Here is a 22,820-nt window from a genome sequence, read left to right as displayed (position 1 = left end):
CAAAAGATATTTTCACACCAAAAACTTTTTAATAAAAAACCAATTCTTCGTAAACAACACAACAACACAAAAATACATTTCTCGAGATTACAGTTGAAAAACATTTACATTATCAATTTGTTTAATGTAGTATTGAGATGAATAATTTATCATATACTGTAATGATAAAATGCACTGTAAAACAAAGTAACGTATTTCAGTCTGCATTCAGTCAGCTGGGAGTTCCGTTTTTGTTTTTCAAATTACACTCAATATTATTGAAGAGTCAGTGAATTTTTACAAAAATCAATTTGGACCATTTTTTTCATTCTGTTAATTATTAAATTTGCACAAAATTTTAAACTGCACAATTGCACTGCTGATTGAACAGAATTCACAAAAATATACCCAATTTGTTAGACATATTGCGGCAATTTGCTTGTACAGTTGAAGTGCAAATGACTACTGTAAATATTATAAATTAAGTATGAATAATAATGTTGCGTGTTACGTGTTGGTAGAAGGTTTTATGTTTCATTACAATCATGTTATCGAATTTTTGCTTAATTTAATGAAATAGCTTTTTTGAATGTATATAAACTATTCGAGATTATCATTATTATTCGCTCATGTATAATATACACAATATATGTTGAACAGAAATTTTAAAAGTTTTCAGAAAAAACAACTTACCAAAACGATAAAATATCTGAATGTCGAAGTTTCCATTATTTGAACTTTTAATTATGAACATGAAAAGTTCTTTGAAATTTACTTCACACAAAAATGATTTCATGCTTGTTGTATGCAGAATGATATAAAAATAAATAACATTTAGACAATTATCAAGGAGATGTAAATGTTGAATCTTCCACTTCTATGCCATTGGCATTGCCTGTATCAGGATTTGGCGTAAATTCAGTAGTTCCAGTTGGCGGTAGTGGCATTTATCCATCACCGGTGGCGTCTAATTTGTGTCGCACTCAAAGCAATTCAACTGGCAGTGGAAGTCCACGTCCAGTACCTTCACCGTTGTTTTATACATCAATGTCTCACGCTGGATACCAAGCTCCGTCGTTGATTCCAACGCCGATGCAACTGTCCCATTATGGAAATAATTTGCGAGCTATGACTGCTTTTGGAAATATCAGTTCAACTCCGGCATGTATTACGGCAAATTTACGTCGCTTTTCGTGCAAACTGTGTGCAGCGGTAAGTGTGATCAATTCACTTTAGGCACATTAGAAAATAGCTGCAAGAGGTAATGCACCAATTTTTGCGCGCATTTAAAATAAATAATGGGCAACAGTATATAGAAAAAAAACTTAAAAATTTTTTGTTTCAAAGCAGGAAAATATTGCGGTTATTAAAAATGTGGGTAGTCAGTCAGTTGTGCCGCGGCATTTCAGTGGAGTAGGAGGAGACTGTTGGTGACGTTTGGACTGTGGTGATTGGGTTGCGGTGGATTTTGCTTTTTTAAAAATGACTAAGAAGAGTTTTGTTTAGCATGATGATTTTTCATATTAATGGTGAAACAGTATTGGCTAGGCTAGTTAGTAAGTAGGTGAAGTAAATCTCATCGTGTGAACATGTCAGACGAGGCAAAAGCGACTTCATTGTATCTGTGCAGCCTCTTCTATTCTTTAAAAAAGTAAAGTGATCAATTTTCGCCACAAGTAATTTACACACGTCGTAAAAAAAGCTCTCAATCATGCACTCGGCACTACGTCGTGAACTGACTTGCGTATTCGTTAGTTAGCTGACTTGTCATCTCTACGATTAATAGCTGGAGACAGATAAATTTTGACGTAGCGCTTAGCTAGCTTATGCAATCGGCTAGATTTTGCCTGGCACTGTCTACCGCTCGTTTGATTTATCTTAAAGCTGAAATAAGCTGTGTTTAGCCATCTGCCATCTTTTTTATTTTCCTTCTCCAACGTGGTAAGTTGTAATAAGTTTTCTTCCCCTTAATAATACTATATGTTCTACAAAAATTTCCCCCCCCCCTCTACTTGAGCACTGCCAGTTGAAATATCCCTAACAAACAGACAACAACATTAATCATTTTAAATTATAATATTGTTTCAAAATTTACATTTTTTTAAATTCACAACAAGTTTTTAAATTTCCAATTGCAACGATGCATAAATTTACAATAATACGAATGCAATATATTATTTCAAATATTTCAATGTAATACTTTTGAATTTAAAACTAAATGTGAAGTTGAGTGTGAAAAACAAATATGCAGTTTATTAATTTAATTTAATTTAATTTAATTTAAATGATTGATTGAAGTATTAATATATATATATATTTTGTGCCTATTCCTTCAATTTACCGTTCTATACTTCTCGGTTGGAGACGGTTTGAAAACAACAGTCGTGCAATGATGATAAACTTTACACTCTGACTAACAAATTTAGCAATTGGATCGATTTTTTTTAGATAAATCATTTTAACTTATTGACTTGGTCAATTAAATCAGACTTAACGTTCGAATTGATGCGATTAATGCTTATTAAAGTTTGTCCAAAGTGAAATAAATGATGGCACACCTTTATGTGACTTTAAAAATTACACTGTACAATATTTGTGTAGTAATGTATTAGTGTTATTGTTGTTGTAATTGGAAAATCACGTTCAAAAATAAAACTTTTACCTTGTATAAATGATAAGCATTGGAAAAATTTTATTTGCTAGTTAGTACACGGTTGAAAAACATCCCTTCATGTGCTTGATGCATTATTTTCAAAAATCAGGAAACCCTAATCACGCGCGCGCGAAGCCTTAACCAATTCACTATCGTATAGCAATATGCAGTGAAATTTCAAAAGGAGATGAAAGTGATTTTCTCATTTTGCAACTATTCAAATTAGCTGCTTCAACTTTCAATATAACTAGGTGTTTTATTATTCTCAACTTGTGACATGCAAATTATTCGAAGAGATTGAATTTTGTTTAAAGATGAAAATTTTTGCAAAATCCACTAAATACAAAGTTGTAGATACAATCAATGCAAATATAATTGCAAAAGGTTTGCTCTGATTTGCAAAATTTTTCGTAAAGCTTTCATTGTGAGTTGTGGAAGAAAAGAAAAATCAGCAGCAATACCTGCCTGCATTGATTCGATATGAACAGCCTTCTGGTAAAGGGCCTGTAATGACGACATCAAATGTAATGTTTTTTCGGCAATAATAGAAAAAAAAGTTTCTCGTGCAAGAGATTACGCTGCTCATCAATCCGGTTTGCACTGCTTCATGTTCATGGAGTTTAATCGCGGGGAAGCATATCGTAAAAACGTCAGATTTGCTAAGTCTGATGCTTCAGTTGCTCTGCTGATCATAATTCATATTTCCAATAGTAAAATCCATGTTTTAAAATTGTACGCTTTTTGTAAAGTGCAATATACAACGCGTGGAAGGGTTTTGCTTGCTCTGTTCTTGATTTCAAATTTTACATTTTTATGTGTTGCCTCTGTGTGCGTGCGCGATGCATTTTCAGCTACTGCTTGCAAATTCTTTAAGCGTTCCTAAAATAAGCTTATTTATCGATTAGTGTCCGTATTTATTATCTATATGCCCTTTCTTTCTTCCCTTTTCTCCAATTCTGCTTCTTAGTCTGGCTTCTGCTGCAGCAACTATCGCTATTATGCAGAAACAAGAAATTTTTATTTTTATGTTTTTTTTCTGTGTGTATGCTTGCTTCGTCTCTTCTACTCTTGTGCAGCTTCCACTGGGAATTAAGCATCCAGTTGACTGTTAATGGAATTATGGCCAACCGGTGCGAACTTTGTTTCGATTCAACTCGTTTTTTTGCTTCATTTTACCAAACATGGCAGCCAATAGCCAAAATTTTATTAGCTGCCAATTTGGATATCTTTTTTCTTTTATTTTTACGTTTTCCTTTCACAAAAACTCACCCAATAATTTCATCAAATGTAAATACACTGTTTATCGCATGTTGTTGTTGTTTTTTTTGCTCATACTCATTTTTGTTAATCGGCTTTTTTTCAAACGCGCTTCAATCATTGTATAATAGCAATTGTGAATGGGAAAAAAGTTAAAAAAAAGACAACAGCAACAGCAACTTACCTGGGAACTTTCTTTTGCAGATTCTCAGTTGTCAAGCGTGTTCATTGTTAGCCTAAAATCTTCAATACTGACTGAACTCACGGCAAAATTTTATTATCTTATCTTGAAGGAAATGCAAATTTATTTTATTCAAATTTACAATTTTAAACTAGTAGGCTATAATTAATATTTGGATGTGAATATTATTTAATATCTTATAAATAAATATACGCAAAAAGTGATTTTTGTTATCTCTGTAGGATAACGTTGTAAAAACATTGGCTTCTAAAGTTTGTTGTATTAAAATTGGATGTTTACTGAGCAAACAACAATTTGAGCCGAGAAGTACTTTAAGAAATAGGTTGAAATGATTTTGATCGACCGATGAAAGTTTAATAATTATCTGAGGAAGCTAATTGTATCGACTATTGGCGGCGAAGCGTCGCAGACATCGGCCGGCTGCTTTTCGTCCGCCATTAGTTATTAGCTAGAGACGACAACGGGCGTTGGTCAGTCTGAGTTTCAAAAAATGAAAAAATTAAAAAAAAACACAACTGTGTCTGAAGCAACTGTTCTGTTGTTGGTTTTAGGATAATTTTTCCATCTTTTTTTAATTTTTACTTTCACCAACATAATATATTATAGAAATGCGGTAGTGTGTGTATGTGTGTGGGATTGGTTGAAATTCAAATAATGTTTGAAAAAATTACAAATTTCAGCTGTAGAATAATAACAGCAAAAATGAAATGTAGAAGTTTTTTTTTAAATTAGCCAGCTTTCAAAAGTTGCACGACGTGTCAGTTTTGAAAAAAAAGCTGCTTTTAGTCTCTTTGATCTGTCTGGTGAACGGGCAAAAATAGGATCAATATACGTGTCGTGTGTGCAACGACATTGGCGTGATTTCAATCACATCATCACGGAAAATCCCACCGCATTATACTTTTTGCATATGTATATTTTTTTGGTGATGAATATTAAAAGAAGGGAAAATAAATTTTTGAATATTTTAAAATGTACGACGATGGTGATGATGATGATGATGATGGTGGTGGTGATAATATAATTGCATGTGCACATGTTTTCCGTAAAGGAGTAGAGTTTTCATCATCGGGCGGTGGTTCAATTTTGTAATTAAAATGAAATGAAAAATTGAAAAGAAATTGTCCAGTACCAGTTGAATATTGGCATAGATGACCGCCGGGACGGTTGGCCGAAACTAGCAACACTCGACCTTAATTACGGTCGACGTTGAAGCCGACGCGCAAGCTTGCCAGCGTCTTCATCGTCACCATCATCAAGCAGCAGCAGCAGCAGCAGCAGCAATATCTATCATCAGCTTGGGCTGCTTAGGCTTTTTTTTTCACACGCATTCACATTTACACACAACTTATCACCACATACTGCACGGCGCACACTGACTACTGCATGCGGCTCGTTTGTCAAAAGTATGTCCAATTTTATTAAAAATTTTATAAAAATAATTTTATTTTCATTATGTTAATATTATTTATAATCTGTGTTTATTATGTATATGTTGAGTTTCTGATTCAAATTTTTTTGACCAACTAACTCTTCCTGTACAACTTGGAAAAGTGTAAAATGAAAAAGTAGAACGCAAATTTTGTTTTCAATTAAAACAATTAAAATGGACCAATTTTAAAATTAGACCAAAAAAGAAGGAGAATTCTGTTATTTTTTTTACATTTCTTTCTTAATTTTCCTCCTTTTTTCCATACAAATCTGCAAAAAATTCCACTGCCGGATGAGAAGAAAGAGCTTCTCTTGCATGACGTCATCAAAAAGCATTGATCATCACTTTTATTAAGCTTTAGGAAAATTAATCGTTGATTTTTCTGTTTTGAACATTAAGATAAGAAATGGAAATTTTCAAAAAAGAAAAAAAAGTTGAAGGAATACAACATGTATTATTAAGCTTTTCAAGCAAATTATTTATTGAAATTGAATTTTCATAATGAAATGATATTTTTTACATGGAAAATTTTTCTTTAAAAAACCCTTTATGCAAACGCATACACACACGTACACATGTATATATATATATATATATATATATATATATATATATATGTCATGCAGATTAAATTTCAGGTTGATTTGATTTCAGTTTTACGACGTCTGAGGTCATAACGTTTGTCTGTTGTGTAGCATATTTTTAGATGGATGCGTTTTCACTGTCCTGGTTTCGTTTCTTTATTATTACTATCATACATTTGTAAAATTTGAATATTCTCCTACGAGATTTTGTCGTATTATTGTTTTTGAATTATTATTAATTGGTCTGATGAATTATTTATTAATTTTTTTTTTGTTTTTCAAAATGACATTTTCATTTTATTCAAGCAACTTCCAAGTCGACAGACAGACAGACAGACAGACAGGCAGAGGGGCAGAGAGGCAGGCTTAAATAATTACAATGCTACGGATCCTGAGTGTGGAGAGAATTTTTTTTTTTTGGTCAGTTGTAAAAGTGGAAACTGGAACAACTGTCAGTAATTTTGTTGCTGTCGTTGTAGCAGCAGCAGCAGCAGCAGCAGCAGTAGGTATTTGTAGAGTCTTCTCTTCTCTTCTCTTCTCTCTTTTCTCTTCTTTTTTTTCTGTCGTAAAACCAAATCCAGTTTATGAGCTTGCTTAGTGCTGTCTGGTGCATTTGTCAAGTGCTTCTATTACTACTGTTAGACATGCAAATCAGTTCCATGCTTTTCCACACACTGCACTGTTGGCATTTCAAACGAGCAATCGTCAAGCCGTCTGTGAAATGAAGTACGCTATTATACTGCGTGCGGACAATTAAAATTAGGTAATTAATTAATTAATTAATTAACTTTTTTTAATTTAAATATCATTTTTTAATAAGTAAAACAAAAGAATAATAACAATAATAGTATTGAAGCAGCAGTAATAGTTGGTGAGATGAAGGAAAAAAAAGACAAATAGTATTTCTTTCTTTCTTTCTTTTTTTAGGCAGTATGTTGTGTCTGGTGTATTTGTGAGTAAGGGAGGAGAAGTAAATTGGAGCATTAATTATAAATTGTCATTTTCTTTTGTGAGATTTAAATGGAAATATTGATTTTCTGTCTGCTTAATAGAAACAAAGCGCGGTTATAATTTTAAAATAATCTCCGGAAGTACAAAAGCCGGATTGCAAACTAGGAAAATAGTTGCGCTTACAAGCGGAACTTTTTTTTTTAAATCAGTCTATCTATATCTATACATAATGTTTATTTTTGTTCAGCAAAATTTAATAAATATTTATTTATAAACAGTATATATATATATGCATATTAATTTCAAATAAAAAAGTAAATAATATTAATAAAATTTTATTCGTTTTTCTTTTTTTGAGTTGTAATAGAGTAGGGACAATGATTATGATGGCAAGGAAGAGAGCGAGAGAGATGTAAATCAATGTTGAAGAGTGTTAGTTGTTTTTGTTGTTGTTGCTGGTGCTGAGCTTTATCAAGCGTTGACGATTTTTCGATTTTCCCGACAGTGCCGTCTTGCTTGCTCCCTTTGGGAAAGCAAATCCTTCCCTGATTCGTCTTCAAATTCAACAAGGAAAAAAACCAAGCTGCTTCCTCATTCGAAATATATTTTTTCTGTTTTATTTTATTTTCATCCCCAACAACCGTATTATATATCTTTGAGAAAAGAAAAGAAAAAAAAGTTAAAGAGGAAGGGAGGGAGGGAGAGGGGGAAGGGTAGAGAGGTAGGTAGAGAGGGAGTTTTTTGAAGATGCGTATTTTTTTCGTCTTTTTAAAAATAATAAATCAAATATGATGATAATTTATTTTTTCATATTCGTTGTCGTCGAACAGAAACGATTTTTTATTTTTTGCTTGATCATGCGATACAACTCTAAACTAGCTTTCCCATGCTTTTCTAGTTTTTTTTTCAAAAAATGTTTTTTCTTGTTTCATGTCCTCGTCTACAGTTGAGCACCAATTGTTGTCTGATGGCCTGATTTGGTAGCCTGTTTTAAAATAATAACTGACAACAATTATTACAGCTAGCTTTACCTTTTATACGTATATATATTATATACATACACACATATATATACGTATATATATATGTGTGTGTGCGTGTGTATTTTTTTGTAATTTTGTTGAAGCATGTTTCTTTACTTTCTTCTTCTTTGTTTAAAAATAGAATGTTCTGATTAGTTCAAGATTTAAATATATATATATATATATATGTATATATACTTATCTAACAGGTCGAACAATTCTGTATCAATGATTGAATTCTTAATTAATTATGTAGTTATTTGAAAAAAAAGAAATTCACTTTTGCTGTTCAGTCTGTTCTGATTAATCCAATAAATTCAACATTTTAAATAATCTGTTGCAAATGTATTATTATTATTATTTTTTTTATCTCAGATAAATATAATCAGCAAGGTAGCATGACGAATGATAAATTGTAGTAAAAATTTCAGCTTATTTCGAGAAAATTTTTAAATTGCTCTCTGATACAATTTCTACAATTTCACGCATTACGTGTTTATTTATATTTTCAAATAAAAAATTAATACGAGTAAATTATTCATTTGCAGTTCGACCGAAAACTAACATTGCTTTGTGATTGAGATCATTATTTTCTCCAAAGCGGCATTTCCGCGTTGCAAATGAACTTGCCCAAAAAGACATGTATATCTGATTAAACTTCCTTGTTTTACACTGAACAATGTAAAAAATAAATAAGAACCTCTCACAGCGCACACGCAGACACATCATTCTTTCTAGTCGAGCTACGAATATATACGAATAATACACATGTGTGTATGTATGTACTGAATATGAGAAATTGCAATAAATAACCAATGTCACTGAAACAGTTTATGCTTGATTAGTAGTAATTAAAATATCAATGAGGTGCTTTGAAGATGGAATGAAGATTGTTGAGATAATTTGCTTATTGTTTTTCGATTTGCCTTTCACTTTCCATGTATAAAAGTTGTCGATTTATTAATTAATTGAATTAATCAGCTTTTCAACTACCGCCAGCCAACTAATACATAATTCCGTCCCTCTCTTTGGGTTTGCATGGAACAGTAGTGGTGGTAGTAGCAGAAGCAGTAGAATAAGTTGTGCTAGCAGTCGCGGCACTAGTAATAGCCGTAGTTAGTGTTCAGTAGTGGAAAACTGGCAAACTTCCCTCTCGCATGGATTCACGTCCAGGAAAAATAATTGCGCCATAGATTCTCTTTCGATCACCCCAAGGAAATCAACTCGTTGCGCAAGCAAAGCGTCTGTGGTGCAAAATTAATCATCGACGTCGGACATTTGTCAATTTGCTTGTCCATTTGCAACTGCAAATGCGAAAGGTAGAACAAACGGGTAGTAAAACGAGGTAGTAGAGAGTAAAAAAAGACAAATTAAAAAATTAAAATAAAAAACATTGTCATATTAAAAAAATATGTAATTTTTTTTTCACGTAGCTTATTCAAATTTTATCAACAAGAAGACTTCAAACAGAGTGATGCTTAAATGTATTTGTTTTGTTAAAGTTTGTTCATAAATTTAAATAAATACATTTAATATATAGTCAAATGTGTAAGAGAAAATATGAAAGTTGTTCGTATTTATTCTTATTTAACAACTTTTTTCAATATTGTGCATTCTCATTTCATTAATCATTTATTAACCACCGTGAGTGAAATTGATATGGTGTAATTTTAGTGATTTTTTGTTTACCAGAGAATGTACAAAAATAATCTGTAAGCACATATGCAGAATTGAAAAATTAAGTTTGTGCAGTTGTTGTAAAGATAATTTTCATATTCAGTCAGCATTTGTGCTTGTTCAAAGTTCAATTTCCGTTCAAGTTGGGAAAAAACGAGCTCGCATAATCATTCACACGCTTCTTCATTTCCTGTTTATAGAATTTTAAATTATTTTTTTCTGCGACAAACAATCAGCAGGTTGCTTGCTTGCTTGGTTGGTTGTTTCTTATCATTGCCATCTTATTTCACATTCAGACGTGGTGGATAATTTGAAATAACAACTGCTTGTTGTAGAAACAATCAATTGTTGGAAAAAAATAATCCAACGCAGAAAATTGTATTTCCGTGTCTGTGTCTGTACCTTTCTCTCTTCTTAGTCAGTCAGTTTAGTGTATGCGTATGTATATTTGTGCATAATGTGACAGTTCTTTTCCAAATTTTGGCACAGCGTAAAAATTGTACATTTGTAATTTGTATTGTACAAAATTGAATATTGAATTGCTGAATTGCAAACTTTGTTCCCGATTTAAACAATCCATAATTGCGTATTAGCATCAGTTGTTGACTTAAGAGAAAGAATTTTAAGTTCTAAATGCCATTCGTAGACAGCTCGGCTTTGTGGTTGTGGGCTTGGTCATTTTTTTCTCTCTCTTTGCTTTTGCACCCATTTGACGTGCTCACAAAGTGTTGTATATTATTATATTGTTAAAGCAAGTAATACAATGATTGTCTATCGTGTATGTGTGTGTGTGTGTGTGTGTCTGTGCGTGTGTGTATTTTTGAACTTTTTTTAATACATCTTTTCTCTATTTAATTCCACACTCTTCCTTGACCAAAGTTCAGTGTTTGATGGTGCAGATGATGAACAACATGCTAGTCAGCACTTTTCCTTTTCTGTCCACTTTGAGAAATCATGTCAACACCAACTTCATTGTATCCCAGGTACCGAATGTGATTTTTCATACATAAATCTATTATTATTATTATTATTATAAAATATTCTATTTTTATTGTTTCTACACCATATGTGATGATGAATATTTTGAAAATAATTTGGACCAATTTTGATGTAATAATATAAATTGATAAATAGCATCAATAATCATTGAATACAACAACAGTTAAAGCGGTTTGTCAATTGGACTGCCATCAAAAAACTGACTTGGCGTATTGGTTGAATTTTTATATTTTTCTTTCTTTTTTAAATGACAGCTCGACCAGATTTATAACACAACACACACAAATACATAAAAAAGAAGTAGACGAATAAGAGGAAGATGATGAATAATCATAAAAATAAAAAAAGTCTGCTTGCTTTTCTTCTTCAAAGCGGCGGCGCTCTCTGTTGCATCTGTTTTCAAAGTAGTAATAGCAGTAGTAGTAGTAGTAATAGTAGTTAAATAGCAGAAGGCGTTCAGTGTTTTTTTTCACCGTATATATTCTACTTATTCAAAATGCGCTTGTATACACGAGATTTTCATTTATTCCAACATGAACTCATCCTCATGGTTTCATGTCGACAACGGCTTTGCTATATTTCACAATTTTAGATTATTACAGGTAAATGCATATACATATATATATATATATATATAAGTGTATATAATTGTTATTTCAAAACTCTAATCCCATTGTTCATATAAAAATCTGCCGTCGGTGTTTTTTTCTTTTCTTTTTTTTCCTCTAATTAATTTTAAATAGTACTTTGAAAGAAATAATTAATTCTATTAATTTAAATGAGCTATTGTTTTGTTTGAGAAAAAAGAGAAAGTAAACTGCTTTATAATATTGTCTGATTGACTATTTAAAAACAAAAGCAATACTTTGGAAAGAGTATATTAATGCAGGAAGGAGGAGAAAGTTGGAATTTCAGCTTACTGTTATGTAGCCGGTTAGCAAGCTAGGTTAGGCTAGGCTAGGCTAGGCTAGGCTGGGTTGGTTCAGATGATTTTGGTCAGGAAGTTGGTTAATTTTTTGGCCAACTTGTTTTTAAAAATTGCATTTTTCAAAGAAAATTAATGTGCTCAGAAACTTCGGAAATGGTCAGTGAAAAAAGAGCATGCACGACGTTGGCTTTTTCATCATTATTATCGTCGAATAACAATTTAAAATAATTAGCCCCTGTCACGTTTCCAAACGAACAGCCTCAGACCAATAATCTACGATTGGTGTTGCTTTTGTTTTGGTTTTTTTTCTGTTTATTATTTTTTTCAACAACGGGCCGCCTCCATTCCCACGGGATTCACAACCAACGTTCCCGTCCGCTGATTGGTTAAATTATATTGTTATTAATTTGAAAACAAGCTTCTTTTTAAAAACTTTTTCTCACACTCCTCTTCAGCGCATGCTGAACAAGCGGAACGGCGGGCGGAATGGGTTCCTTTTAGCTTTGCATTTACCTCCCTATCCACCCGTCTCCATTATATATATATATATATATATATATATATATATATATATATACATAATTATTGCATTGTCCATTTGTTCACAAAAAGAAAGCATATCTCCTTCTTGAAACGCTGTTGACCGATTTTTTCAACACAGATCAGGTCGTACGTTTTACAGTGAAACGCTTTTTGCTTTTTGTACTTGCTGCAACTCGTTAAAAATTTATCTATCTATCTATATATATATTATAAATGCGCTTTTTGTTGCATTTTATTTATTACCAAAAAAATGATTTCACTTTGCATCATCAATCGTTAAATACTTGCTTTTTTCCTTTTTGCTATCACTTCCAGATCAAATGTACACACCACACATTGACTGTGCTTGTTTTTTCTTTTTTTGTTAGCTCGCTTTAAATGAAATTATTCTATTACTTAAATACTACTCTCGTTTTAAGTTTGAGAAATCAAAAAAAAAGAAAAAAAACAGCGTAGTATAATCAACAACAGGCAACAACTTAAATCATTTTTTATTGCACCACTTGTAGCATAGTTTGTATGTTTAAGCTGAAAAATTGTATTTTTGCTGTTGTTGATAATTTAAAAAATGAATACAACTGTTCAGTATTCATCTTCTTTTACTGGCAGGATTGTTTTGGATTGGTTTAAAATGAAATAGATTGCGCTTTCAAGGGACAATACGGTAAAATTGAAAATTGAACAACAATTAGTGTTGAATATATATATAATTTTGAAGTGGCTGAAATTCAGAGCTTTTCAGTGGTGCTCTAAGCGCGCGCGTTGAGAGTTCAATTTTCAGACAGCATTTAAAAAGTAAAGCGATGGCAACACGTGTTCCAAAAAGTCCCTCCACATCAAGGACCGCGACGGCGCTTGATCGATACGTTTTTTTCAACAGAAACTTCACAAGTAGAAACTGAATTTTGAATTTATTTTTTTTAATTTTATTACCTCACTACTCAACTTCTCCAAAATTGATTCTCTACGGCTCGGCAACTGTGCAATTTTCTCATTTCAAATTGTTACCTGCAAATCTCCAAATACGGTAGTTTGGACATTATTGATTTTTCAATTGTTGGACACGCGAAAAAATTTGATAGAATAATATATTTTTTTCCTCTTTTGTTTTTTTTCTTTTGATTTCAAAGTGAACTCCCAAAGCAGATGTATCACAATGACAGAAGATAAATCAGTGAAGTTGGAACAGAATGAAAAAAAAATTGTTGAAAAATGATTTTGTCAATTTTTAGTAAAGTATGAGGAAAATGGAAAAAAAGTTTTTAAGTGAAGATGAATTCCTCTTTTTTGATTGTATTTCGGTTTTTTTTCTTTTTGTGAAAATGTATTCAGGGTGTGTGTGCGCGTGCTTGCTTATATATATATATATGTGTGTGTGTATATATATAGATGTTATAGATACTTGTACGTGTGCATGTGTTGTGTTGTGTGGAGATGGATGCTTTGAGGGAAAATTGTCGATCGATCAATCGAGATGCAGTGTAAAGCAATTTATATATGAAAAAAAAGCACGACCGGCTAATCAATCAGTTATTTTCCACTGGCCAAACAGCAACGCGTTTGTTTGGCTCTTTGCTTTTTCACGGTTAAGTTCCTCGAGTTGTCAGTATTAGAAAAGTGTTTAGTAGTAATAATAATAATAGTAGCAGTAGCAGTAGTCTGTCCGTCGTAGTTTTTTCCCCTCTTCGATTGCTGCTCACTCATGCAAATGTGTTCGTTCATTTTAAAAAGAGACGGCAAACGCAGAGACAGAGAAGCTTGGGGAGGGAAATTCTTTTTTCTTTTTTAAACAAAAAGCTCATATTCGAAAAATGCTAACAACTTTCTCACAACAAAAAAACAGAACAACTCTTTCTTTGCATATTTTCCTTGTGAAAAGTTCGAAGAAGAAAAAGTACAAGAATTTCGATGTTTGACAATTCTCCTCTACCGTCTGTCCCCGTCCGGTGGTGGTGGTTTTGTTTTTATTCTTATTTTTAAAATGAATAATCAATTTAAAGTTGAAACGTTTTTAAAAAATTGAAATATAATTACGAAAATTATATCTGATAAAAATGAGAAAAAAAAATTCTTTTACCTTTCAGTTTTTCAATTTGCTTCTCATTGGTGGCCGAATAGCAGACGCACAGTTTAGATGTGTGTAGAGAAAAAAAAGTAAACAACAAATTTCGAAATCAGTTTGTTCTTTGCAATTTCCTCATTTCTTTGCTGCGGTTAGTTGTTGGCTGAATTTTCAGCAAACTTCCTGCTTCTGTTGCTGGTTGGGATAGTCGATTTATTCTCATTATCGCAGTAGTTCGGTAATTGATTATGTAAAAATCAAACCTACATACAGATATAGAACACAGTTGGACAACAGTATTCGACAGTAATGCGGATAAAAGGAACAAATCCACCACAGAATTATATTTATCAAATAGAAAAGAAAGAGAAAAATGTTTTTTCAATTTAATAAATAAAATATAAAAAATAATTAATTAAATGGATAATTTGTTACAAATTGGACTGGGCAGGGCAGGTTATATAAATTATAATTACTTCTAAGCTGACTGTATCGTCGCTTCGCTATCGACTGTTTGACAAAAATTTCTGCACCCCTACTGCATACTAGTTTTGTTGTGATTGTTGGGGTTTTTTTTATTTTTTAAATTTGTTTCTGCCAAACATTTCCTTGTAGCTGGTTTTCAGGCAACGTTAGCCGGCGGCTTTTTCCGCGCAAAACGTGTGATAGATAATTTGACGAGCGAAAAAATTTCCACACTACATGCTGGTGGGGATGTGTTTATTATTAGTGAATTGAATTGTCAGGGTGTGGCTGTGATGTAGAGTTTGGAAAAGAACTTGAAATAATAATAATAATAATAATGATAAATAATAATTAGTCGCCAAGAAGCGATTGAGATTGATCGTGGAAAATTCATTTTATTATTCATTATTCAAACTATTTTATTAGAAAAAAAGAGCTCAACTCTGGGCTGGGGAATGGAGTTTGGGATGGAAATGGAAATTTTAATTGCAAAAATTTCTGTAATGACAGTATGGTGATTGTTGAGCAAGCGTGAATGGGACAAAGGTTTTGAGATTGTTGTTGATTTAGAATTCAAGATAGCAGTTTGTTGACTTTTTGCACAGCACAAGCAGACAGACGGGCGGCTGTGATGATGGTGATAGTTTGAAGATATAGTTTGGCCAGGCTTTTTAAATTTGATAAAGTAGTCTCTATGTGTGTGTGTGTGTGTGTGTGTGTGTGTGTGGAAGGGAAAAGTAAAAAGTTAAACAGAGGATACTGTATATAAACAAGTGAACATAAATTTAAAAACATTTCAACACGTTTTCACAGTTGGACAGTTGGAGAGGGGGGAAAATTGGTTTCGATAAGCTGTTCTAATTGATGATAAGCATGCTTTTCAATTGGGAAGGGATGGAGGATGTGGATGGCTTGGTCGACGATGAAAATTCAAATGATAAGCCCAAACGAAGCATCACCAGCAGCAGCAGCAGTAAGAGCAGGAACGAGGTGGTGGAGGAAAAATACGTTGCATGAAAAACTTTTTCAAGGTCATCCATCAAGCACTGGATGCTTGGCTGACTTGATGTTTGTAGTCCGGCGCGCGCGCGCCAGACAGTCGGCGCCCGGCGCGTCTGCGGATCAATTTCTCCATTTTCGCGCGCGCCTTCTCGGTCTGTGTTGTACGAAGCAAATGGGGGGAAGTTGGGACGAAGTTTGACAATTCTAAGATGTGAAATTCAAAAATAAACAAACAAACAAACAAACAAACGATGAAATAAATAAATGACTGCTACAAAGAAAAGAAACATTGATTCTATGAAAATTTCAAAAAGTTCTGTTTTGTTGTTGTTGTTTCAAAAATACATCCCAACCGCTAGTCTAGACTTTGTGGACAAAGTTCGCCTCGTTGTCAGACATGCAGATCGATCGACACAACGATGTCGACAACGTCACCGGGCAGATTTTTCTTTCTCATCATCATCATCATCATCATCATTTGCTGCTCTCGCGTTCGTCGCTTTTCCACTTTGCCGCGTCGCGCCGGATTTCCCGGCTGCTAAGCAGGTTCACAACTGCCAACTAGCTGCCTGTCTGGTTGGCTCACTGCAAGCCACACCCCCGCTTTCAGTTCTTTTTCCCATATTATGTTGTTGTTTACTTAGATTTTTTTTGTTTCAACAAACGCTCGGTTTTTGCACAATTTCGTTAAAAAAAATTTTTTTTAAATAATAATCAAATTTAATTCTTTATATGTTGGATGGATGTACTGTTTGCTACCGTGACCGTGACAGTAGCAGTTGTTCAAATGTAAATTTGTTTTGAAAATAATTTATTCAAATTATGTAATGTTGTTGTTGTTGTTGTTCGTTCATCTTGTCGCGACAGTGCGGAAAAGATTTTTGTGTATTCTCGAATCACTCGAATTAATTAATTAATTAATTAATATCAACAACAAATTTAAATTTAAAAAAATATTTTTTTAATATTTATTTTCAACAAGAATAACAACAACATTCAGTGGATTTTATTGGTCTACTACTACTGTTGCTACTACCGTCTGCACTGGCTTCAACTGTTAAACAGCACCGTCGCCGAGACGCGGCGACGAATGTCGCCTCCCCGTCAACTACGGTGAGTCAGTCAGTCTGATATTATTTAAAAAACAGAAACAAAAAAACAAAGCTATAAATAAATAAATTAATTAATGAATTAATCAATACAATTAATTAATTAACTGCTTCCACTCGTTTGCACTACTGTATAACACAGCCGCACTTTGATGAAGCTCAGCTACCCACGCGCACGAATTTGCATTGCATTGAAAATAGCGAGAAAGAATTACAATGTTGTTGTTGTTATTGTTATTGAAATGATGCAATTCGGAGAAGTGAAATAAAAAAGAAACAACAACATAAACCCGTAGACTGGTCTCTTTCTCCAATTCATCGCCAGGCGTATGCAAATTTTTCCACCACTGACTGATGTGCTCTTGTCACCTTGGTGGAAATTGTTTTTTTTTCTTCAAATAATTTGCATTTTTTTCTCTCACTTTCTATTTGCAAAACTTCTGGCCCTGGCCACTTTCACTTGAATTTTTTTCCCGTATTTTTTGTTGTTGTTGTTCAGCCAGTCTGTGTCTGTCTGCTTTTTTCTCCCCCCCCCTCCACTCCCCAGTTTCTTGTCGGTGCCATTGGTGGTGTACTGTAGGTAGGTTCTTCGGATGATGCTTGTTTACGTGTTGTTGTTGTTGTTGTCTTTGGTGGTGGTGGTGGTGTGTCTTTGCTTGTTTGTAGCGGGGAATGAGGAAATTTTCAACGGGACAGCGACTTGGCTGTTGTGAAGCCGGTGTCTAGTCTCTCGCTTTTGTAACTTTGTGTCTTTCTGTTTCTTTTTCCCACCGGCTGTATCGTTCGTTCACCGACCAGAGAGACATTGCCGACGGCAGGGAAATTTGCAAATAATTTTTTCTAAAAAATAGCTTATTTAAAAAAACCAACAAAAGCTATTTCTTGTTCTGAAATTGAAAAAAACATCTGCTGCACCACTGGCTGTTGTGGCCTTTTCGCCTGTTTTTTCTTTTTCATTTTTTTCAAGCCGCGCTGCTGTATGAGGGTCACGAGAAGTCGACGAGAACAGGGCCATCCAACCAACCAACCAACCGGCTGGCTGGCTGGCTAGTTGACTGGCTGGGTGTCTGTCTGTCTGTCTGTCTAAATGCTTGTCTGCATAGCTGGCTAAACATTCCGACAACAACTTTGGTATTATTAAAATTTGAAATCTTCGTTCTTCTTAGTATCATATTTTTTTCCACTCTTTTCCATTTGTAAGAAGGCGATCCTCTGCATCCCATCCATTCATTTATCACACACACACACACACACACACACTTTCCCAGCGATGGTTGTTTTGGGGTCGCGCAGATGTTTTTTGGGTTTTTTGTGTTTTTTACGTTTTTTTGCGTCGTCGAACCGCGGCTGCATGTCGCTTCGTTCCAGTTTCAAACAGAGTCGACCGATCCAATCGCCGGAAAGGGGAACCTAATTTGCACAAAAATTACAGTAACTCAATGGGATGGGGTTGCGCACGGAGCGCTGGCGCCTGCGGTCAAGCTGTCCTTGACTGTCCGGTGGGGGCTTTTCTCTTTGCGCGGCCGACTGTCCATCGGGCGCGGCTTTCCATTGCTTAACAGCGGCTTTGGTTGCCTTTGCCCACCAAGCAGCAGCAGCACTTTGCGCCGCCGCCTCCCCCCCCTCCCCACCTTTGCTTTCCATGAACTTTGTTCGTGTGATCACAACATTACCAGCAATATTAATATGTTAATATCTATATGTGTTAATTAATTATACCAGTGACAGGGGAGCATCTTTTTCACACAGACATACATACACACACAGACAGAGAAATTACAACGCATGTTCAATTTTCACATTACCTATACGGCATCCGTTTATTGATGAAAAATTTTTAAAGATGTCTCTTTTTTTTCAAATTGTCGTTTACTATTTCAGATGTTCGATTCGAAGACAGAGTTGCAGATCCATACTCAAGTGCACATGCGTGAAGCGAAACCGTACAAATGTTCCCACTGCCCGAAAAGCTTTGCAAACTCGTCCTACCTATCCCAGCACATGCGCATTCATCTGGGTCTGAAACCGTTCGGACCTTGTCAATATTGTGGACGAAAGGTAACGGTAAAATTGAATTGCATCATCTTTTTTGAATAGTTTAGGTGGGATGGGTTCAATTATATTATTTTTATGTTTCGTAATTAATTGGTGTTCTTTCTGTATTGATGAATTAGTTTACCCAACTGTCGCACCTGCAACAACATCTTCGAACTCACACCGGTGAAAAGCCTTACAAATGTCGTTATCCTGGCTGTGAGAAAGCGTTCAGCCAGTTATCCAATTTGCAAAGTCATTCAAGGTGCCATCAAACTGACAAGCCTTACAAATGCAACAGGTAAGTTGTCATTCCTGGCACCGTGACCAGAATTCGTTCATGCATGCATGCAACAACGGTACTTGTGAGTGATCAGCAGCTGTCATTGTACAATATATATGTATATATACAGCATATAGCATCCATTAAGCTGAGTATCCATTTTTGTCTATCAGAACAATTAATTTGTTTCAATGTTTGAAGAAAAATTTCAAAACAATATACAATATGTAATTCAATTTTATTCCATTCTTGCTTTTTTGTCTCTCTCTCTCTCTCTTCAAAAAGAAGAAAAAAACCCAACCAGTTCAATCAATTTTAGCAATCATCCAAAACTTTTTTACTAGTCTCTGTTCGTTTTTTCTTCATATTCGACAAAAAAGCCATATGTGCTTAAAATTATTTTACAAATATCATATTCACTTTTCGGCGATAATTTCTTCAGCATGAAAATTGATTAGCAATCGTCTAGTGAGTAGAGAAATTCTATGGTAATTATTTTGTAATTCTTGTTGCTGTGCTTTCTTGTTTTCCAATTCAACCAAGCGGAGATGTTTATTTTCATAAGATTGATATTGCATTTTGCAATCATCGCTTGTCTGACATTGTCTTGGTTTGTCTTCGGTAGACAGCTGTCAGTGTGGTTAAGCCAGGAAGAGAAATTTTTTGACACTTTTTTCCTGACATCCAGTCGAGCAAAGTGCACGCAAGCTGAAAAGTTTGTTTGCAGAAATTTTACATTAATCTTGTTACAAAGAAGCGTCTGCACGGGTGAAAGCAATATCAACAACATCTTATCATTTATAGACATGTAGATTGATAGATAGGTAGATTAGATGGATGGATGGAGAGAGAAAGAGGTGTATTTTTAAGAAAATAATAGTAAATTTACAAGATAACAATACATCTAGATAGATCTATATGCATGCATTTGCAATGTTTTCCTTCTTCTTTTTTGAATATTGATGAAAAATTGTCAGACAAGCCTGTATTTTCACCCTGACAAGCCAGTCTTAGCGTAAACTGGTGATTCGTTAAAAAAAACACGCATCTTTCGGTTCGCAGTTTTTCGCCCCCAAGCAACCAGCAGTGTGTCTGTCTGTCTGTCTGTCTTGCATAATTTCGTCTCATTCCACTTCCAACAATGAGCAGCTCTTCTGCACACCAGCAAGCCGGGCAGAGAAGAGCATTGAAATACAGCACAAGAAAAGCAATAATGGTGCGTTTTCACTTGTCCACATCTCTTCTAAACAATTATCAAAACCGGGACGACTGAGTGGAGATGGCAACACAAAAAAGAAAAAAACACTGCTCGGTATTTTCTTGCTGACCAACTTATTTTACAGCTCTTGTCAATAACAGCAAAAAATTCATCATTTCTCTTTTGCCCCTTCGCATTTGTCATACTGTAGTACTGTATTTTATTATTCCGAAGCAGGACAACAATTCACATTTTTTATCAACATCAACAATTTTGTTTTTCTTTCGTAATAATAATGGATGTGCAAGTTTCAAAATTTGCATGTATCAGTAGACGAAAAAAACTATCTAAAAAACAAACAGAAGCAAAACCTAATAAGAATATGCAAATTTTTTCTGCTTTTTGACGGTTAGGTTCTGTTGTGATTAGGCGGCTCGTCAGATGCATAAAAATTTGTCAAACTGTGAAAACACGATGAAAATAATTATATAATTTTTTTTCGAAAATTTTTTCCTCAATTTCAATTTCAATTCTAGTTGTTACAAGTGCTTTTGCGATGAACAGTCGTTGCTTGATCATATTCCAAAGCACAAAGAGTCGAAGCATTTGAAAGTGCACATCTGTCCGTATTGTGGCAAGTCGTACACCCAAGCAGCTTATCTGGCCAAACACATGACCAAACATGCCGACAAGAAGCCGGTCAAATCTGTTCACGGTAATGAGCAGCATTTGTGGATGAGGGAAAACTCGTTGTGCGCAGTGCCCAGCATTTTAGACAATTGTGGAGACCAAGCGTCGGCCAGCGCGTTGCCGTTCAGTAAAAAAACAGCAGCATCTATTTTGCACGCTTATTCATTTTCCTTTTCCTCACGCTTATTCATTTCCCTATTCAAGATTCATTTCCTGCTCACAACCACATGATGCAACCACAGACCTGTGCCTACACGCCGACCGGTATCGCGTCCAGCATGGCCGCAGCCGGCATGACTGCCGATCCTTCAGCTTTCACCCGGTTGGCTGGATTGAATCCTTTGAGTCGAAGTTTCGCTGCCGCATCCAGCCGGACGCCGTACTTTGCTTACGATAATTTCAAATCTCCAGCTCACCCGAATGCTCTAACACATCCCAAGTGAGTTTGATGGAACAGTTTGAAAAACTTTTTCCCCTTTCAATAATCTATCTCTCCTGTCTTCTTCATTAACACATACAAAACTAATCAACAAGCGCAAAATTTTATGTTCCGTTTTTTTTCTTAAAAAAATTATCCAAATTTCACCAAGCTCGTTGCAATATGATGGCTGCAACGATCTGTGCATGCGCAAAAATGAGCCACTTTTGCCGCCTCGCTCGTCGTATGTGCTGGCGAAAGAATTTTTTGAATCTGTACATGACATGCTTTTGTTAAAAATGAAAAAAAGCAGCAACTTGACTTGTTCGTCCGGTGCTTGTTTTTTTGTTTCTTCTTCTGTTCTGCTTCTTTTGTACCAACCCAAAACCAGCTCGCATTCCTTCTCACAGACATCATCATTCATTGTCGAAAATCAATCACAGAAAGCGAATTTTCCCCCCACTTTTCTTACATATCAGTTTTTAGATGTTTTTCTCTTTATATTTAATTTTTATTTTACAATTATTTTCATCAACTTACCATTATTCAGTTGTTCATTCCGCGTTGCAATTCACATGTGTATAATCAAAAAAGCAATAGCAGCTTCGGTTGTTTTATTTCTTGCACTCGTTTGAAAGCAGACTGTCTTCTTTTCTAGTCTTCTTTTTCTTATTTGTAGAATATGTCGCGTACATTTCCCAGTCGTCATTTCAGTGCTTGTATATACTTTGAGTTCTACTGTATTGCGTGATTTTCAAGATCATACATTACTTTTTAAAAATAATCACCACCGTTAGTGAGTCTGTGGTAGTTGCAATTTTCACGTTTTGTGCTTTACTTTGCTTATATGCTTGCTATCAAAAAACCGCTAATAATTTATATTTTATTATTGTTTTGTTTTTTTAATTTTTTTGCATCTTTTTTTGACTAAATTAATGGTCTTTTTAGTTACAGTACACCGTACAATCATTTGATTCGGCTGGACGACATTCGCAATTATGCCGGCCAAGCTGCAGCGGCCGCTTCTGCCGAGCATCTGAGCATGCTTGTGAAACGGGATCCGCGTGAAGCGGTTTACAACTAACGGATTCATCCGTATATCTGCTTCTACCATATCCACAGCGCATCATTTATCATCTTAGCGCTTTTCTTTGTAGTTATTTATTATTTATTTTCATTTTATTTCATTTATTTTTTTTTATTTTATTTTATCATTTGTTTATCGATATTTTTTTCATTTTACACAAATAATTTGATACGCAGACAATTATTTTCTGCTATTAATCAACGGTGTTGCTTTTCAAAAAGGCCAAATACCGGTGAAGTTAAATG

At 34.4% G+C, this 22,820-nt stretch overlaps 6 protein-coding genes across 6 annotated transcripts; 4 read left to right on the top strand and 2 right to left on the bottom strand.

Moving 5' to 3' along the window:
- Positions 1-466: 466 nt before the first annotated feature.
- On the top strand, positions 467-1,413 carry Tsp_08217 (hypothetical protein). Its single transcript, XM_003373578.1, has 3 exons — positions 467-503; positions 818-1,191; positions 1,327-1,413. The coding sequence occupies exons 1-3, from the start codon at positions 467-469 to the stop codon at positions 1,411-1,413; spliced, it is 498 nt and encodes a 165-aa protein (XP_003373626.1).
- Positions 1,414-5,063: 3,650 nt separating this feature from the next.
- Tsp_08216 (acetyl-CoA C-acyltransferase) lies at positions 5,064-5,470 on the top strand. Its single transcript, XM_003373577.1, has 3 exons — positions 5,064-5,166; positions 5,210-5,299; positions 5,352-5,470. The coding sequence occupies exons 1-3, from the start codon at positions 5,064-5,066 to the stop codon at positions 5,468-5,470; spliced, it is 312 nt and encodes a 103-aa protein (XP_003373625.1).
- A 10,550-nt stretch (positions 5,471-16,020) lies between these two features.
- On the top strand, positions 16,021-16,887 carry Tsp_08215 (hypothetical protein). The gene is made up of 2 exons (XM_003373576.1): positions 16,021-16,426; positions 16,757-16,887. Exons 1-2 carry the CDS (start codon positions 16,021-16,023, stop codon positions 16,885-16,887), a joined length of 537 nt encoding a protein of 178 aa, XP_003373624.1.
- A 473-nt stretch (positions 16,888-17,360) lies between these two features.
- Tsp_08214 (hypothetical protein) lies at positions 17,361-17,880 on the bottom strand. The gene is made up of 3 exons (XM_003373575.1): positions 17,770-17,880; positions 17,566-17,705; positions 17,361-17,520 (listed from the first exon to the last, which is right to left on the bottom strand). The coding sequence occupies exons 1-3, from the start codon at positions 17,878-17,880 to the stop codon at positions 17,361-17,363; spliced, it is 411 nt and encodes a 136-aa protein (XP_003373623.1).
- Positions 17,881-18,183: 303 nt separating this feature from the next.
- Tsp_08213 (absent in melanoma 1 protein) lies at positions 18,184-18,509 on the bottom strand. The gene is made up of 2 exons (XM_003373574.1): positions 18,302-18,509; positions 18,184-18,275 (listed from the first exon to the last, which is right to left on the bottom strand). Exons 1-2 carry the CDS (start codon positions 18,507-18,509, stop codon positions 18,184-18,186), a joined length of 300 nt encoding a protein of 99 aa, XP_003373622.1.
- Positions 18,510-18,746: 237 nt separating this feature from the next.
- Positions 18,747-22,572, top strand: Tsp_08212 (zinc finger protein). The gene is made up of 6 exons (XM_003373573.1): positions 18,747-18,923; positions 19,040-19,200; positions 20,917-21,095; positions 21,275-21,509; positions 22,168-22,284; positions 22,443-22,572. The coding sequence occupies exons 1-6, from the start codon at positions 18,747-18,749 to the stop codon at positions 22,570-22,572; spliced, it is 999 nt and encodes a 332-aa protein (XP_003373621.1).
- The last annotated feature ends 248 nt before the right edge of the window (positions 22,573-22,820 follow it).

Source organism: Trichinella spiralis (genome assembly GCF_000181795.1).
Source record: "Trichinella spiralis strain ISS 195 chromosome Unknown Scfld6, whole genome shotgun sequence".
Classification (NCBI taxonomy): domain Eukaryota; kingdom Metazoa; phylum Nematoda; class Enoplea; order Trichinellida; family Trichinellidae; genus Trichinella; species Trichinella spiralis.
This window is presented reverse-complemented; position numbering and strand designations above follow the sequence as displayed.